Source organism: Narcine bancroftii, chromosome 7, assembly GCF_036971445.1.
Source record: "Narcine bancroftii isolate sNarBan1 chromosome 7, sNarBan1.hap1, whole genome shotgun sequence".
Classification (NCBI taxonomy): domain Eukaryota; kingdom Metazoa; phylum Chordata; class Chondrichthyes; order Torpediniformes; family Narcinidae; genus Narcine; species Narcine bancroftii.
In genome coordinates this window covers 45,944,244-45,962,053 of record NC_091475.1, presented here as the reverse complement: position 1 = coordinate 45,962,053, position 17,810 = coordinate 45,944,244, and the positions used below count along the sequence as shown (strand labels likewise).

The window sequence follows — 17,810 nt, the reverse complement described above, 5'->3', positions numbered from 1 at the left end:
TCCCTTCTCCACCTATCATCTCCTCCCTTTGCCACCCCCCCCACTCCTTTGTTTGGACACCTGCCGGCATTCTCTCATACCCTGATGAAGGGCTCAAGCCCGAAACGTCAGTTATGTATTGTGGTGCGCTGTTAGCCAGAATCAGACACACACAAGGTAAAGACTGTACAACAGGCTTTAATCCACAAAGACTTCCACAGAGAGCCAGGCTGTCTGTAACTGCAGTAACTCTGAGTGAGCTTCGGGAGGCTGATGCAGGCTTATATCCCAGAGGGTGATTGACACCCGACAATGTGGGGCTTGATCCCTTCAGGCTGACTGATTGACAGCCAGCCAGGCATTTTCCTGTCACCTTACACTCCTGCAGGTACAGATGTTGCCCCCTGAAGTAGGCCGGTGGCATACCACCACATTCACCCCCTTCTTTAAAATTTTCCTGGGGGGCAGTAACAAGGAATCGTACCCACTATACACATACAATATTTACAGGTTGAGACAGTCCGGCGGCCGCCAGGGTCTCTGTGACCGTTGTAGGACTGGTTCCTGGTCACTGATCGGAGGGGAAGTGGGGGGGCTGGCGGCAACGGTCTGTGAGACTGGTGTGGTGCCGCGCGGAGGGGTGGCCGGCGTCAATATATGAGGGCCGTATTGGATGGGTAGGGGGGCAGGTTTGTTTCCCAGGGCTGAAGCGGGCCCCTGGTGGTCAAGGAGGTCCTGTGTGCCCGACAGCTGCTTGGGGACAGGGATGTATGCCCGGTCAGCGTCGTCAAGGGCTGGAGGATGGCGTGGTGTGGTGGGTGATCCTGCTGGTGCCAGCTCCCTGGTTGAGATGGTGTCCTCCCTGCCATTGCCGAACCTAACGTAGGCGTAGTTGTGGTTTGCATGTAGGAGGAAGACCAGCTCAACCAGGGCTTCGGCCTTGTGTGTCCGTAAGTGCTTATGCAGGAGCACTGGTCCTGGGGACATGACCCATGCTGGGAGGGACATTCCAGTCACCGACTTCCTGCCCGTTGACTTGCATGTCCATCATAGAGTGTCTGAGGTTGTGAGGGATGTTCCTGGTCAACGTGGTGGCGGCCAGGACCGTCTCGGAGTCATAGTAGACACTCTCCAGTTGTGCGCAGCGATTTATGGTATTTGGGGGTGTGGGGAGCATCGGTATGGCGGCCTGGTCATCGTCCGTGTTGACCATGTCGACGTCGGTCGTGGGGTGCGGTGTGTGATAGCCGTTGGCACCCGGGGGCGTGGGGTACATCGGTAGGGCAGTCTGGTCATCGCCCGTGTTGAGCACATCGACATCGTTCATGGGGCGTAGTGTGCGGTAGCCGATGGCATCCGGAGGCATGGGGAGCGTTAGTAGGGCGGCCAGGTCACCGCCCATGTTGACCACGTCATTCTCAAAGTCGTCGTGAGCCCTCCATGTCGGCCACTGCCTGGCCCAAGATGGCAGCGGCATGTGGGGGCCCGCTGCATGGCTGGCCTTCTTCCCCAGCCATGTTCATTGCACTGGGGGAAGTGACGTCATCACGGCCGGCAGCAGAGATGTCATTATGTCAGCCGGAAGTGACGTTGCTGTAGTTCTTGGCGAGCGATACTGGTGAGGGGAGGGGCTGGTCCAGGTGCTTGGGGCACATGCTGCGACAGTCGCTGGTGGGGCCGGATGTTGCACTATTGAGGTCAGGGAAGGCGGAAGTCGTAGTGGGGACAATGGCGGCTCCCGGCACGCGCACGTGGAGGGATCCACAGGGGAGGTGGGGAGGTCATAGAGGGCCCCTGAGTTGCCGGCTGGTTTTGAGAGGCACACTTTATCGAAGTGGCCTTTCTTGCTGCATCGGGAACAATACTGGTTCCTTGCCGGGCAGTTTTGGAGCGATCGTCGGTCTGACCCACAGTACTTACAGGGGCGCCGGGCACCTGCCGCCGTGACGTTTTCCTCCCCAGCTTGGTCTGGGGCTGCAGCTGGAGTGTGAGAGGGCCATGAGGGAGCCTGGGGGAACCTGGAATTGAAGGCTTCAATGTGCAGGGCTGCTGCTTCCAGGGTTTGGACCACTTCCACTGTCTTGGTTAGGGCATAGATATTGTCTTCCAGCAGCTTCTGCTGGATGGCCCTTGAGCATAGCCCTCGGACGATGGCGTCCCGGATCAGCCGCTCGACCTCCTCTGCTCCTACCCGTGTTCAGCTAGACACGGTCGGGCCAACTCTCGCTGGTGTCCCAGGTAAGACTCAGCCATCTCCCTGGGTTGCTGGGCTCGGGTGTTGAGGAGGTACCTTGCACAGACTGCATTCATGGAGGGCTTGTCCAAGTTCTTGAGAGTGTCCATTGCGCTCTTGTATGTGGAGCAGCCTTTGGTTGCCTGGAAGGCTTGGGGAGCCAGCTTTGACTGGAGTAGTACCAACCTCTTCCGATCTGAGTCCAGAATGCCGCCTTCGTGTGCCTCAATGATTGCCTCGACTGCGTGTTGCCAGATCTCGAAGCATGTCTGGGTTTCCGGGTGGTATGGGTCGACTTTGAGGCTCCCTGCACTCAGGAGTTTTTCCATGGCATCCATGGGAAAATTTTGTGGATTAAATTGTGGTGCGCTGTTAGCCAGAATCAGACACACACATGGTAAAGACTGTACAACAGGCTTTAATCCACAAAGACTTCCACAGAGCCAGGCTGGCTGTAGCTGCAGTAACTCTGAGTGAGCTCCGGGAGGTCGGCGCAGGCTTATATCCCGGAGGGTGGGGCTTAATCCCTTCAGGCCGAATGATTGACAGCTGGCCTATTGTCCAGTCCCTGACACTCCTGCAGGTACAGAGGTTGCCCCCTGCAATAGGCCGGTGGTACACTCCTGCAGGTACAGGTATTGTCCCCTGCAGTAGGCCGGTGGTGTACCACCACATGTATCTTTACCTTTGCAATATAAAGGACATTGTTTGACCTGGAGAGCTTCTCCAGCATTAGATCTCATTCCTATGGGAGTGAAGGATGCAGCATTAGGCCTTTACTTCACTCCGTAACTGTCTAGGTTGCTCTGAGCAGAGACCCTCGCCCATCGTAACTAAGTATCTCCATTTCTAAGCCAACATTAACACAGTACGAACGTGCCAAGACCCTTCAGAGTCACAATTATCAAACAAAAAGTGATGGTGAAATCTTAGGACAAAAAAAAATTGGTGTTAGAGCAAAGTGACATTTTGTGTGCTGCAGCCAGCAGGTCTTCTCTTCACAATTGGTCTACTGTTCTATCCCTACAAACTAAAGCTTGAACATCACCAATACTGCCCTTTTAAATCTCTCACTGTAACTCCATTCTCTGCACTGAGTTTTGTTCTCTTGTATACATGTATGGATCGACCTGCTGGATAGCTGGCAGATCAAGATTACCATAACATAAAGGCAGAGATGGTAATGTTTCAATCATTCCATGGTTTTTCACCTTTCCTGAGCATCCCAAAGCTCTCTCTCCCTGCTACTGGTGGGCATGCTGACTGAGGTTTAGCTATGTTTTAATACAGTAGAGACTATACATTCTTTTGTTATAGTGAATTATTACTTGAAAATAATTACAATTTAATTTCATTTGTATGACAGGAGGAAAACATTCACAAGTTCACAGGAGAAGGAGTAAGGGAATGGAATTTATCGGTTTTTTTTTCATGATGGTAGGTTCTCATTTTGAAGGAAATGAAACTTTCAGCCATTTTGACTATAATGCATTTTCAGCCATTTGGGCTACGGTGTATTTGTGACAATCCTTTCCCAAGCTCATCTTTACTGGTCTTGCTATTCCTGGTTTGACAATCCAGTTTTAGAATATGACAGGCAGGATAATCAGTTCCAGATGCCATTTTAATCATTCAAGACTAAACCTTTCGGGGCAATGGTCTGGAAGGAAGGATTAAATCCCAGACTTAAACACAGCTAATTTGAAATGTTGAAGGTTTATTTACATGTAAACTGAGAGTCCTATTTTACATGAACCAAACAACCTTTGTCATTAGAAAAGAACAAGAATGTTCTACACTGGAGCAGAAATCGGCCATCAGAAAATTTCCACATCATGAAAGACAATCTCTAAATAAAATAAAGTCTGGCCGGTTCATTTTGATTCCCTCCAAAACTGTTCATTTACTGTTTGAGCATAATGTTAACACTGGTGAGATAAATCCTAAACATTTTACTCCATTGCTGTCCCAAAAAAAGGCATGGAAATGTTACCAGCTGTCCTATATGTTTGGCCATGGCCCTTATTGACCAGTAAAGCAATTGGATGGTGTCATTAATCTGAACTGTGTGTCATTCAGGACCAATTACTCAAGATATTTTCACTAAAGACTCGAAACATTTATATTTCAAAAAATCTGAAAGGCACATTTTGTGCTTTTAACAGAGCAACTTTTTTTGTATATACTGTATTGTAATTTTAAGGTATGAATATTTTTGTAACATATTCAGGATGCATCCTGTGTAATTTTAAAATTCCACATTACTATATGTCGAGTCAAGGTTCCACTAATAAAAGGTAATGGTTTAAAGTGATTGCTTTGGTTGGATAATTTGTAAGAATTCCTCATTGAACAATTAGGGCCCACAATTGTCTATCACTAAATTGGATTTATACCTGAACAAGCAATCACTTTTAAAAACAAATGTAACAAGCTGCGCCTGACATTGTCGTGCATGTGTAATAATCCTTAATAGATCATTGCACCAGACACCACTGTTGGTTGGGTGTTCACTACCTTTTAACAAGCATGTTGTCATTTTATTTCCCTTATTTGGCAGCAACCCCTAAAATTCTCCAGATACTGCAGGTAATATCCAACAGCATTAATATTACCAAATCTTTCACCATTCTGAGATTGACCACTGACCAGATACTTGTCTCGTCAATAAAGTGGCTACAAAAGAAGTTGAAAATCAGCGAGTCACTAAAATCTTTCACGATTCATTAAAGTCTTTCACCATTTGCAAAGTTCCAAGCAGAAATATGCAGAACTACCCTCCACTTACCTGGATGAGTGCAGCTTAAACAACACCCTAAACAAAGCAGCCTGCTTGACTGGCAACTAACCCACATGGTCTATACCTCCTGAGCATCTCAACAATTGCCCAGGGCTTTGACAGTAACTCCAAAGATCTCCACCCCCAAAACTTCTCTATTTAATTCCAGATCCTGTGCAATTTTGCCTTGGAAATAGATCGCTGGTCCTTCATTGTCACTCAGTCTAGATCCTGGAACTGTCTACTCAAAGGCGGCATGAGTAAATCTTCACCAGAAAGATTGCAGTAGTTTAAAGCTCATCACCATCCTCTGCAGGGCAGTTAGAAATGGGCAATGAATGGTGAGCTTATTGGATCTTACGGCTGAATCATGTAAGATATCCACCATTCACTTATATTGTTGTTCAACTTGTCAAATCACTTTATAAATTCATGACACTTTCAAATGCCCTTTTCATTTCAAAAAATCCTAAACTCTGCAGATTTAAGATGTTGGAGTTAATATGTTACAACATATATATTTTCATAACACTCCATGGTATTATTTATGAAAGGAGAGAGTTCTCCAAATACCCTGGCCAACATTTATCCCTCAGCCAACAACTAGAAAAGATCTTGTTGGTTATTATCTGCCCTTACTGAGGTCTTTCTGTGCAGAGGTTTAGCTGCTGCATTTTCTTACATTTCACTAACAATAACATGGAATAAATAGCTTCAGAGGAGCACTAGAGGACAGGATGAGCTGGCTTATGAAAACCACTTACCTATAAATGAAAGCTTTCTCTTGCAGCTTAGGGTATCTCATAAAACTCAAAGCCCAAACACAATAGTGACACAAAAACTCAGAAGCAAGAGGAGACCATTCAGCCCTTTGTGCCTATTCTGTTGATCATTAAGATTTCAGGTGATCTTTTATCTTAGTTTATCTGAACTGTACTAATGTCATAGCCCTCAATTCCTCCAATTTCTAAAAATCTACCAATCCTCGACTTGAAGTTCAAACTTCATCGGTTTATATTTTGTTCAGTTTGTATCGATATCAAGGACAGAAACCATAGGGCTAATGAATTTGGTTTGGAAGATCTCCTTCAAGCCGATAATTTGAAACTGCTCAAACCAATTCGCAGTAAGATTGGGCAAAAGCTAGCTTCACTGTTTAAGCTGTCCTGCAAACTGATTACAGCTCTCTGAACTTCTCTTAACATTCAGTGCTCATTCCAACAGACCCATTGAGTTGAACCTATAAAGTTTGAAGGTGCACATGGGTCCAGTCCAAAAATCTTGAGAGTCATCATTTTCTCTAAACCCACTGGGAAATGGGACCTGGAATCTAAGCCAAGGCTGGAATTAATTAGACATGAAAGCAACAAAAAAAACTCCCATCAACCTAAATTGAAAGCAGATACTCTGTAAAATACACAGCTGGTTGAAATGGTGCTGAAGGATTAATGATTCCTTGCTCCTTCATTGGTTGAGTATTGTCCATTTCAAAGCTGGAATAAACACATTTGGGCAGGAACTTGCACTGAGTGAGAAGGATGAGACAATAATTTTATTCAGTTTCAAATTCTATTTCATCTGAAAGCTTTCAAAGAAAAGCTGATGCAATCTGAACCTTTAAATAGACTTGCTTCTCTTTTTCAAGACAGACATCTGACTTAACGTCATCAGCTCACACAGAGATGGTAACCATTTTTTTTGTGGCTGAGTGGGTGTTTACCACATTTTTAAAATGAAAGATATTATTAAATCTGCAGTGGATTTCAGACTTCCCATGGTTATTTGACTGTTATAAATTCCTGCCTGGAAAAACCCATTATTGCAGCAAACCATCTGCGTTTGTGACCACAAGAAGATCAAACGGAATTGTGCCATAATTCAATGCTGCAGTGGCCCTTTGAAAAAGGACCAGTTTCTGTAGCACCTTCTTTTTAGCCCAAAAGAGTAGGACATTTTGTCCACCTACAGTGGACAAGGTCTTCGCACAATTCATAAATGAGGGGAGGTTAGCCTATGAGGAGAGATTGAGTTGTCTGGGGCTGTACCTGCTTGAATTTAGAAGAATGAGAGGGGATCTTATAGAAACAAAATCTTATAAAAAAGGCATAGATAAGATAGAGGTAGGTAAGTTGTTCCCATGAATGGGGGACACCAGAACTAGGGAACATAGCCTCAAGATTCAGGGTAGTGAATTTAGGATGGCGATGAGGAGGAACTGCTTTTCTCAGAGGGGAGTGAATCTATGGCATTTGTTGCCCATTGAAGCAGTGGAAGTGACCTCAGTGAATATATTTAAGACAAGGTTGGATAGATTTTTACAAAGTAGGGGAACTAAGGGATATGGGGAAAAGGCAGGTAGGTGGAGATGAGCCAATCATTGGATCGGCCATGATCTCACTGAATGGCAAAGCAGGCTCGACGGGTCGAATGCCCTACACCTGCTCCTGTTCCTTATTTTCATTTTTGGTGAATGGTTTCATGACTAAAAGACCAGAGGCCAATGCAAATCAGCAAAATTCACACTGCTTATAATGGCTTTATGTAGAAAATAACTGGATGATGGGAAACTATTATTTCAGGCACTGTTCAGTCAAGAATGTTTATACGTAGAGTTCCCAGATTTAAGACTTTAGGCAAAACTTAATAGAAGAGTTTTTTTTAAAAAAAACTTACAGAGTGGTTTTCATCTGGAACTCACAGGGTGTTAGAGTTGTTGGAACAGAATAAATGAAGAGTGGATAGATAAAAACATATGGGAAAATAAATGGAGGGCAAGGAACAGGGAAATGTAACAGATGGGAGTCCTCTACCAGGGACAGACGAAGACGCATGGTTTGAAAGGCATCCTGCTCTCCCTTAACAATTCTGAAATTCTATTTTTACCAAATAATTCAGCATTCCCCTAAGAAACACTTTTTTTTTTCTTTGAATCGAATCCAAGACAAATAATTTTTTTTTCTCCCAAATGCAATAATGTTAGATTAATGTAAATGAATGCTCTTCAGTTTGGAGAGCCTCTTAGCGTCTGATCTTCATTTCTTTAAGTGGTTATGTAATTTGGAAGACCGATGGAATGTTCCAAATCATATTGCTGTTTAGTATCCTCTAAAATTGACTTTAAATAACATTTGGCTTTGTAGCTGAACTCTGTAGATAATTACACCCTTTTGCTGCAGCAGGCTCAAGTCATTATACATCATCAGCTAAAGGAAGTTTCAAGATCATTCTTCCCTCCCCCTCAAGCTCCACCCCACCAGCCACCTAGCCAAGGCCACATACATTTGATATCCCACGATAATCAGTTGGGCCCGTGGATGCCCATTTGAGCAGACCCAGCCCCTGGTAGGTTCTTTTCTTGATCAGTTCACAAGACATAAACACCACCAGCATTTCATAACCACCTAAACTGCGTCTGGAATCATATGCCGCCTGAGTCTGCAAGGGTGGCAGAGTGGTGCAGCATATAGGTTTTCTGATATCATTAGAGCTATTTTCTGGTTTTAAAAATTCCAGATTATTAACCACAATTAATTACTTCACCAAGGTCTCTAGTCTACCAGTTTGGTATTGTAACCACTGCCCACCAGCTCTTGCCTCATTTGTTTGGCACATCAGCCTTGGGCTGAGCATCTGCTGCAGTGCATCTTCCACCTGCCTTCCTCTCCAGAACACAAGGAAACCACATTTCTTAAAGAGTTCCAGGAGCATAATGACAACTCATATGAATGGATAATGCAGGATTTCAATTCCCTAAAGATCTGTGTTCCTGCTATTTTGAGCTGCATTTTGCCTGAAATAAATGCATCACGAAGCTCATAGCTTGCGGTTCTCAATATTCTCACCAGAGTTTTCCCATTTCAGACGCTTAATTCCTCAAATGTTCAGTGAATAGGAAAATGATAACCCTGAAGGACCAGCAAGAGTGTACATCATTTAACATTAAAATAGTTACATTCAATTAAATTCAGACTCGGTCCGGCTTCTAGTACCCATCGTGTCTTGATTGGTACAAAATGGAGTGAGGTTGTTTGTGGATCCTTGCTGAAGGCCCCAAAAACCCTGTTATTCTCTCCCATTAGTTAAAGAAAATATTTTCCAAACACACTCAAAAACTGAAAATGGTTATTTCAGCAATACTGTGAGCTAAAGCCTAAATATATAATTACACATTCAATTGACACCAGCTTGAGTGAAATTAATAAACCTTTCCACTGGATCACAAAATCCAAAGCAAAGCTTACTCTACCACAACACTTGATCGTAACATCTCCTGCTCAAATAAACACAAAAATCCCTTCAAAAAGTCATAATTGCCATGAATTTGTGTAAAGCCACAGTTCTACTGATAACATAATTAATAATGTGTTACATCGTTCTCCAGGCAAGAGGCTTTTAATTTGTATTGACCATAATTGATTTAATTATGGAAACCTCAAGTTCAAAGAAGATGAACCAAAACAGCAAGGAAATCTTATCCCTTTAAGTAAGCTGTGTCAGCTCTAATCAGTGAAAGGTTATTTGCAATTATAGAGTGTAATCATACATGAGCATTTTCTGCCCAGCCCAAGACGATAATGGGCTTTAAACCTTTAGAGGCTAGATTGTGTTTTGTATGGCATTAAATTAAATGGAGAGCTGACAACCTCCATTTAGAAAAGACTTATTCTGACAAGTGAATCCCATTACTGTCTGGTAAAGCATTTTGTTACTGATGGTGGCTTTTGGTAAGAGACGCGTGACTAGCCGAGATTTACTGAGTCTGATGAAACATTGAGTTCTCTCACATCTATCACCTACGACACCCCAGCACTCCTGAAATGCAACTTCCTACCCACCATGATGTCTGGTGAACCTATGTCATTGGCATCACAAAAATATTGCAAATTAACATTTCAAACCAAGTAAGATTACGTGACATTTTAAAAAATACTTAATGCCTAAAAGAAAATGAAGCACTGTACAACGGCAACAGTAATGGCAGCATTAAAATTCAGAGCAGCATTTCACATCCCACCCGGCCAAGACCTCGTCACAACCAAGGCATTGCAGAGTTCTTAAGAGTACAATACCTTTGCTTTCTTGGTTTAGTTCATGATTGTCCTCGGGGTTTGTAGTTTCCAAAGCTGGCTTCATTCTAGTCACAAAGACAAATTCAGCGACAACACTTCCCGCTGTCTCTTTGTTTCCTTTTTCCACCTTAACTCACACAGCAACTGGGACTGAGCTGTGCCGTGCAGCTTTTGTAAGTGCTGTCCTTTCTAGATACGCAAAGATCTTGTCAGATCTGATTTTACTCAACTTGCTGGTCCATGAAGATCCCTGCCAGTGACTGATCACACATACGTCACAGAGGACTCCAGTTGTAAAACCGCGGTGATGAATTACAATTCTGCTCAATTTCCTGCCCAGTTAAAGTTTAAAAGTATATTTCTGACTCTCCTCTAAAAGCACATCAAATGAAGTGACAAAAAAATCACATCACCGAGGGATGGATTTATTACATAATCAAAGAGTTTGTTCACCACAATAAAAGAGACCCCATCTACTCACAGCAGTAACCAAAAAAGCCCTGCTGGACTGGTCTCCAGGGAGAATGCGTGTCACTACGCAATGAGAGGACCACTCTTCCCAACGAACACTTCTACGTCGCACTCTACATTTTAATTTGGTTTGAATTTCTAGACAGGCGACAGCCTTAATGAATTCCAGCTGATGGGATTTGATGAAAAATAAAATTTTAGTCTTCAATATCCCTTTGTACTGAGTAATATTATAAACCCAGGAATAAGAAAGAGTATTAATTGCGCACCAATTTATTAATGGATGATTTATAAAACAAAGGATTCGTATCCTTATTTTGACATAATAATACACACAGGCAGTATTTATGTGAGACTCCACGAGAGTGCTGATGCCCACAGAGCTTATGGTATTTGACAGAATGACCAAACACATTGAACTGTTTGAATAGGTTGCTGCCTTATGGTTGCAATATCCTTGGAATGCCCCAAGATTTCATCATTAGGCTCTGCAGAGATGTTATGGGGAAAATCTAATCTGTTCGATGGGGTTGGAGGAATGCAGCTTCATCACCCACACAATTTGGCCCCGTTCACTTCTAAAATGAGAGCAATCAAACAGGGTGCAAATCTTTTGCTGGACCTGGATTAGAATAATGTTTGCCTTTAAAGCACTGTCTTGGCTCATGGTAATATAGTTCATAGTCATTGAATCAATTTCCTTTGAGAAATCAATAAAACCTAGAACCTTTTTTGTTTGGCCTGGATGTTTGAGAAGTGTGAACAAAATATGACCAATAAACTTTTTTCTGCATATTTCTTAGGGTTTAATTTATGATAATGGAACAGTTTGAGATACAGTGGACTCCATTAAGACGGAGAGAGAATGGTGAAGGCAGGTAAACAACAGAAGGTACTTTGGGATAGAAGGAAATTAGATGAATGAAATGTGCAATGCAGAGAGAGAGTAAAAGCTGAACTAAAAAATGTGAGGTGTGTGTGTGTGTAGATAGCAATAGAGGACACAAACTTTTTTTTACAAGTTGCACAATCAATTTAAATTAAAAAAAAGGAGAGAACACTGAAAATTAACAACTACATGGGAACTGAAGAAGAGCTGCATTTTTTTCTGGGTCCTCTGTGTGCCTGACACGTTGAACCACAGAGTCACTGGGGAGTGGATTACAACAGTATGAACATGGATGCCACTTGCTTACCCAGTACCCTATTCAGACCATTCTTGATGAAAAAGACATTCACGGAGCCTTTAGCTCAAAGAGGTGGTGGGGGGGGGGGGGGGGCGGTGGTGCTGTTAAAGAGGACTCAGGTTCTGATAACACTTCAGGTAGGTACCTTCTTCTCTAAGTCATTACCACTCTTCTCCATCCCTTACTTTCTAGCATTCTGAAGGAACTATTCCCTCTGGGGTGCTTGGGTTTGCTCTTCCATGCCACCAATATCCTCTCTCAGTATTCATGTACTCCCAGTGATGCAGCACCTTTACTTGTACCTCTTCTTTTCATCACCATGGGAGCTAAAACCCATTCTTTTTATATTCCAGACCTTTAAAAACCTGCTCATACATCTCTCATTTCTCCCCTACATTTACTTGCGTCTTCAGTCTCTCACTAATTGCTATACCCAACATTGATAAAGGTAGTGTATGACACTAAATATCGTTGCTGTTGTAGAAGTATCATCAAATCTGATTAATAAAACATTGCAACCTGTAATAGTCTCTCCTCCAGTATTCCAGGATCTTCAATTCACAGCAGCTAGAGACCATGAAGAGGTATGTAATGACAAATACTGAAAGATATATATGCTGAATAAATGGATACACTGCTTAAGACAGAGATAAGGTTTGTTAAAATTTGTGATTTTCTATCATCAATGACCTCTCATTAAGTACATTCATGACTGAGTTACATTTTTGGACTATAAAATTACAGAGTTATAAATAATTTGAGGTTCAAAGACATGATCTTACTGGAATGTCAAAGCAGGCCCAAGATGTGACATGTCCACATTTCTTGCCACAGGCATCAACAGACAACATGAGATGATCTCCTTTAAATGATTCTGCTTTTAATGACTTATGATTGTGTCAGCTGGGTTATCTGGCACTTAACTCATCCATGTGACCATTATCTGGCATTTTAGAGAGAACATCCATTGTGACATTGGAGAGGAGGAGTTCCTCTGAAGGAGTTCCTCTGAAGGAGTTCCTCTGAAGGAGTTCCTCTGAAGGAGTTCCTCTGAAGGAGTTCCTCTGAAGGAGTTCCTCTGAAGGAGTTCCTCTGAAGGAGTTCCTCTGAAGGAGTTCCTCTGAAGGAGTTCCTCTGAAGGAGTTCCTCTGAAGGAGTTCCTCTGAAGGAGTTCCTCTGAAGGAGTTCCTCTGAAGGAGTTCCTCTGAAGGAGTTCCTCTGAAGGAGTTCCTCTGAAGGAGTTCCTCTGAAGGAGTTCCTCTGAAGGAGTTCCTCTGAAGGAGTTCCTCTGAAGGAGTTCCTCTGAAGGAGTTCCTCTGAAGGAGTTCCTCTGAAGGAGTTCCTCTGAAGGAGTTCCTCTGAAGGAGTTCCTCTGAAGGAGTTCCTCTGAAGGAGTTCCTCTGAAGGAGTTCCTCTGAAGGAGTTCCTCTGAAGGAGTTCCTCTGAAGGAGTTCCTCTGAAGGAGTTCCTCTGAAGGAGTTCCTCTGAAGGAGTTCCTCTGAAGGAGTTCCTCTGAAGGAGTTCCTCTGAAGGAGTTCCTCTGAAGGAGTTCCTCTGAAGGAGTTCCTCTGAAGGAGTTCCTCTGAAGGAGTTCCTCTGAAGGAGTTCCTCTGAAGGAGTTCCTCTGAAGGAGTTCCTCTGAAGGAGTTCCTCTGAAGGAGTTCCTCTGAAGGAGTTCCTCTGAAGGAGTTCCTCTGAAGGAGTTCCTCTGAAGGAGTTCCTCTGAAGGAGTTCCTCTGAAGGAGTTCCTCTGAAGGAGTTCCTCTGAAGGAGTTCCTCTGAAGGAGTTCCTCTGAAGGAGTTCCTCTGAAGGAGTTCCTCTGAAGGAGTTCCTCTGAAGGAGTTCCTCTGAAGGAGTTCCTCTGAAGGAGTTCCTCTGAAGGAGTTCCTCTGAAGGAGTTCCTCTGAAGGAGTTCCTCTGAAGGAGTTCCTCTGAAGGAGTTCCTCTGAAGGAGTTCCTCTGAAGGAGTTCCTCTGAAGGAGTTCCTCTGAAGGAGTTCCTCTGAAGGAGTTCCTCTGAAGGAGTTCCTCTGAAGGAGTTCCTCTGAAGGAGTTCCTCTGAAGGAGTTCCTCTGAAGGAGTTCCTCTGAAGGAGTTCCTCTGAAGGAGTTCCTCTGAAGGAGTTCCTCTGAAGGAGTTCCTCTGAAGGAGTTCCTCTGAAGGAGTTCCTCTGAAGGAGTTCCTCTGAAGGAGTTCCTCTGAAGGAGTTCCTCTGAAGGAGTTCCTCTGAAGGAGTTCCTCTGAAGGAGTTCCTCTGAAGGAGTTCCTCTGAAGGAGTTCCTCTGAAGGAGTTCCTCTGAAGGAGTTCCTCTGAAGGAGTTCCTCTGAAGGAGTTCCTCTGAAGGAGTTCCTCTGAAGGAGTTCCTCTGAAGGAGTTCCTCTGAAGGAGTTCCTCTGAAGGAGTTCCTCTGAAGGAGTTCCTCTGAAGGAGTTCCTCTGAAGGAGTTCCTCTGAAGGAGTTCCTCTGAAGGAGTTCCTCTGAAGGAGTTCCTCTGAAGGAGTTCCTCTGAAGGAGTTCCTCTGAAGGAGTTCCTCTGAAGGAGTTCCTCTGAAGGAGTTCCTCTGAAGGAGTTCCTCTGAAGGAGTTCCTCTGAAGGAGTTCCTCTGAAGGAGTTCCTCTGAAGGAGTTCCTCTGAAGGAGTTCCTCTGAAGGAGTTCCTCTGAAGGAGTTCCTCTGAAGGAGTTCCTCTGAAGGAGTTCCTCTGAAGGAGTTCCTCTGAAGGAGTTCCTCTGAAGGAGTTCCTCTGAAGGAGTTCCTCTGAAGGAGTTCCTGGACTTGCAGTAGGATAGCACTCAGGGAGTGCTCAGGCTAACAGCAAGTCGACCAGCATGTCCTGTCAGTAAATCTGATCAGTCATCTGGTGGAAGATACTCACCTTATTCAGAGCACTTGCTGTCTTGTGTGGTATCCTAGATCAGATCCATTACTTACAAATTGGATAGCCATTAAAAAAAACCGTTTGTATATTTTGGCGTAAAGTTGAGTCTTGAAACCCTCAAAAAGCACTCAAAATTCAGGGGTCATCTTAAATGCCAGATACAAAAATGAGACCTTAAATTCAACTAAAAAAAACTGCTTAATGTAGTTTTGGCATACAAGACGACCCAAAGCACCTCCCTACCACCAGCACCGCTGTTCCCTAATGCCTCCCCACCACCAACACTGCCATTCCATAATGCCTCCCCACCACTAGGTGCCACCATAACCCACCCAGACATTTTACAATTGTAGAGTCCGAAGTCCCTGCTCCTACCTGGGAGCCCGAAGTGCCCGCTCCTGCCCGGGAGCTGATACGTAGCCGTGGTTCCTGAACCAAGCATACTTGGGCAGTGAGGAGACTTCCATTGTTGAGAATGAAGTCACTGTCAACGACTCCAGCTGCAGCCGATGCTGAAGACTTGGACCCAGCTCCATTTGGTATCTTCCCAGCCAGAAGCAAAGGTTATTTTTAAAGATTTTTCTTTTACTTGCTTATTTACAGATTTGTTACTTGGTGATTGGGGTGTTGTAACCAAGTTTGGGTTGATGCTGGTAGGTCCAGACACCAGTCTCTGGCATGTTCTTTTCAGAAAATGAGGGGGCGTCAACTTATGCGCCTGATATATGATAAAGCCATGAAAATGAGGCTGAAAACTTATCTGAAGGATGACTTATATGCCAAAATATACGGTAATTCTAGGTGTGAGACTGCAATTCCATCACAAATGTATCAAATTATGATAGATTATAAACTATGGAGAACTGTGAAGAATGGTTTCTTTTGATGCCTTGTCTACCCCGCAATTAATTTTGATATTATTCAATACAAATATGGTATTTTAGTAACTACTGTAATTCTGCTTTTTTTGTGTTGTGCCTGGGTACAAAATATTTAAGGATTTCCTTTTACCTTTCTGGTTTACTGCTGAGATTCTTCAACTTTATTTGCTGCTTGGCCAACTAGAGGATTCTTTGCTACTGGATGCCAGATGTCTCCTGGAATTGACATCTAATAGTTGATACATTCAGAAAGATAAAATCCAAACTGCAGGGATTGCTACATCTCCACGGGCATTTTCTACAAGGTCAATGGTGAGTGCTGTGGCTTCATCACTAATTACTATGACCAAAAAAATGAAAACACCTGCTGTCATAACACTGTACCAGTTAAGGGAGAAGAGCGAAGAATGATTAAGTTTCCTCTCAATTGCCAAAAGAAATATGTCCCCAAGTCATTCTGTACCACTTCTGTGAAATGATGGATTCTCCAAAATCTGTTTCTGTGCTGATATTTTCAGTAAATCCTCAGTAAAGTAACAACTGGACTGTTGTCCAGTATTATGGTAATTACACAGAAGCAATCCGACTGTTCCGCTTCACTACTTGCAGTATTATCTTCTACCTGTACTGTGTCAGTTGCAGAGACACCATCAGCCATGGAAAACAAAGACACGATGATGTTCCATGGATACATGTCCACATGGTGCCTTCTACATGCGAGGCCTTTGTGAATCCCATAAAACTCCCTGGACAACATCACAAAGTGGAAGAGGAATACACAATCAGGCCACACTATAATCACATTTGGAACCCATGATTAGTCAACTTGCAATTAAATGGCCATGCTGTTATCAGACACCTCTCATTGGACAGGTCACTATTCCTTGGACCTGTATAGCAAGTCCTTTGTTTTTATTTTAAATTTCAGAAGACATTATTGTACATTCATAAAATGTTACATCCAGAAAAAATAGTCAATGCACATCTTTCCTTACATTCATTGTGCCAACAAGTCAGATACATAATCCTGTGGTGAGGGACTTGTAGTGAAGAGTGATCTTCTGCAAAAAGATTTCTACAAGGACAGGCAGTAGAGCAAAGTTTACCAAATGGAACATTCTGCATCAAACGAGGCCAGACCCATCCTCTGCAACCATGGGGACAGGTTGAACCGTAGCACGTAGTGACGCATGGTGTTGGCATACTTCGGTTCTGCACACAGCTTGATGCAGCCATACGTTAAGGAGACTGACAGTGAATGGACATGGACAAGTTCAAATCATATGCCACACCTGTCAGACCTACAGTGGTAAACCCAATGCCTTCAGATGCTAAAGCAATGTGCCAAAACCTCACAAGCTGAAAATATTGGCTGGTGCCCCCTTCCTATCATTGAAGTAAATGCTCTTCATTTCAGCTATAGCTAATTTCCAAGACACAAAATAACATACATGGCTTTCTTTAAAAGAAAGTCTCAATGTTCCCTTCACTCTCCTTAGGAATGTAGGCTCATTGAAATAATGCTTCACCAATTCCAAACAATCCACACCTAAGTGATCATTTCATGCTGGAGTAGAGAGAATCAAATTTTACTTTGCAACCAATCATTTATAATTTAGCCAGTCAAGGGTGGAAAACCGAGAAGTCCCTGTTCTGGGTTTGCATTTTTTCTATCTTCTGATCTCAAAAATGACTGCTCCAGCCAGCCTTGGGAGCATCTTCACAGCAGAAACAGGCAAGTATCACTAATTTGCCCTGGACTCTCAATAGAAAGCTTCAATTCAAACATTTTCCCTGGCTACACCCTTTACCTCGACATGAACCTTGCTCCACTCTTCAACCAGCAAAGGAGAGGAACTAACGGAGGGGGTAGTACAGTGGAACAGCAGTGCTGCTGCCTCGCAGCTCCAAAGACTCAGGTTCGATTCTAACCTCAGGTGCTGTCTAGAGTTTGCACATCCCTCCAGTAACTGCATGTTACAGCATCTTCCAGCATCGTAAAGACCTGCTGATAATTTAATTGAGCACTGGAAATACCCTGAGTGTAGGCTGATCGAAACAAGAAAAAAAAGCAGAGGAGATGATGGGCAAGAAAAGGAGAGAGAAAAAGTTTCAGAAGAGCAGGGAAACAAGAAAAAGGGCAATGTGACTAATGGGATTGCCTCCTTGCGAGCTGGCACAGACACAACCGCTCAACTAGCCTCCTTCATTGCCATGATTAACGGAAGATCTTGTTCTACTTTATCAAGTGAACAAATGGACAAAATATAAACATGCAAATTCTAAACCACTAGGAAGGTGCACATATCTATAGTAGATGTTACTTTCTCCT

General features: G+C 43.6%; 1 protein-coding gene across 5 annotated transcripts in view; it reads right to left on the bottom strand.

Moving 5' to 3' along the window:
• The window catches only part of LOC138738849 (proteolipid protein DM gamma), a 157,933-nt gene that overhangs the window by 49,092 nt on the left and 91,031 nt on the right, over nt 1–17,810 (bottom strand). Inside the window, exon 1 of one of the 5 annotated variants that reach the window (XM_069889951.1) lies at nt 10,061–10,143. The exons of 3 other annotated variants lie outside the window; for them this stretch is intronic. In XM_069889951.1, coding sequence (XP_069746052.1) covers nt 10,061–10,124 — 64 coding nt within the window. In that variant the 5' untranslated portion in view covers nt 10,125–10,143. Of the gene's footprint in view, nt 1–10,060; nt 10,144–17,810 lie in introns of those variants that run through there. One more of the 5 variants, XM_069889947.1, reaches the window with a different exon arrangement.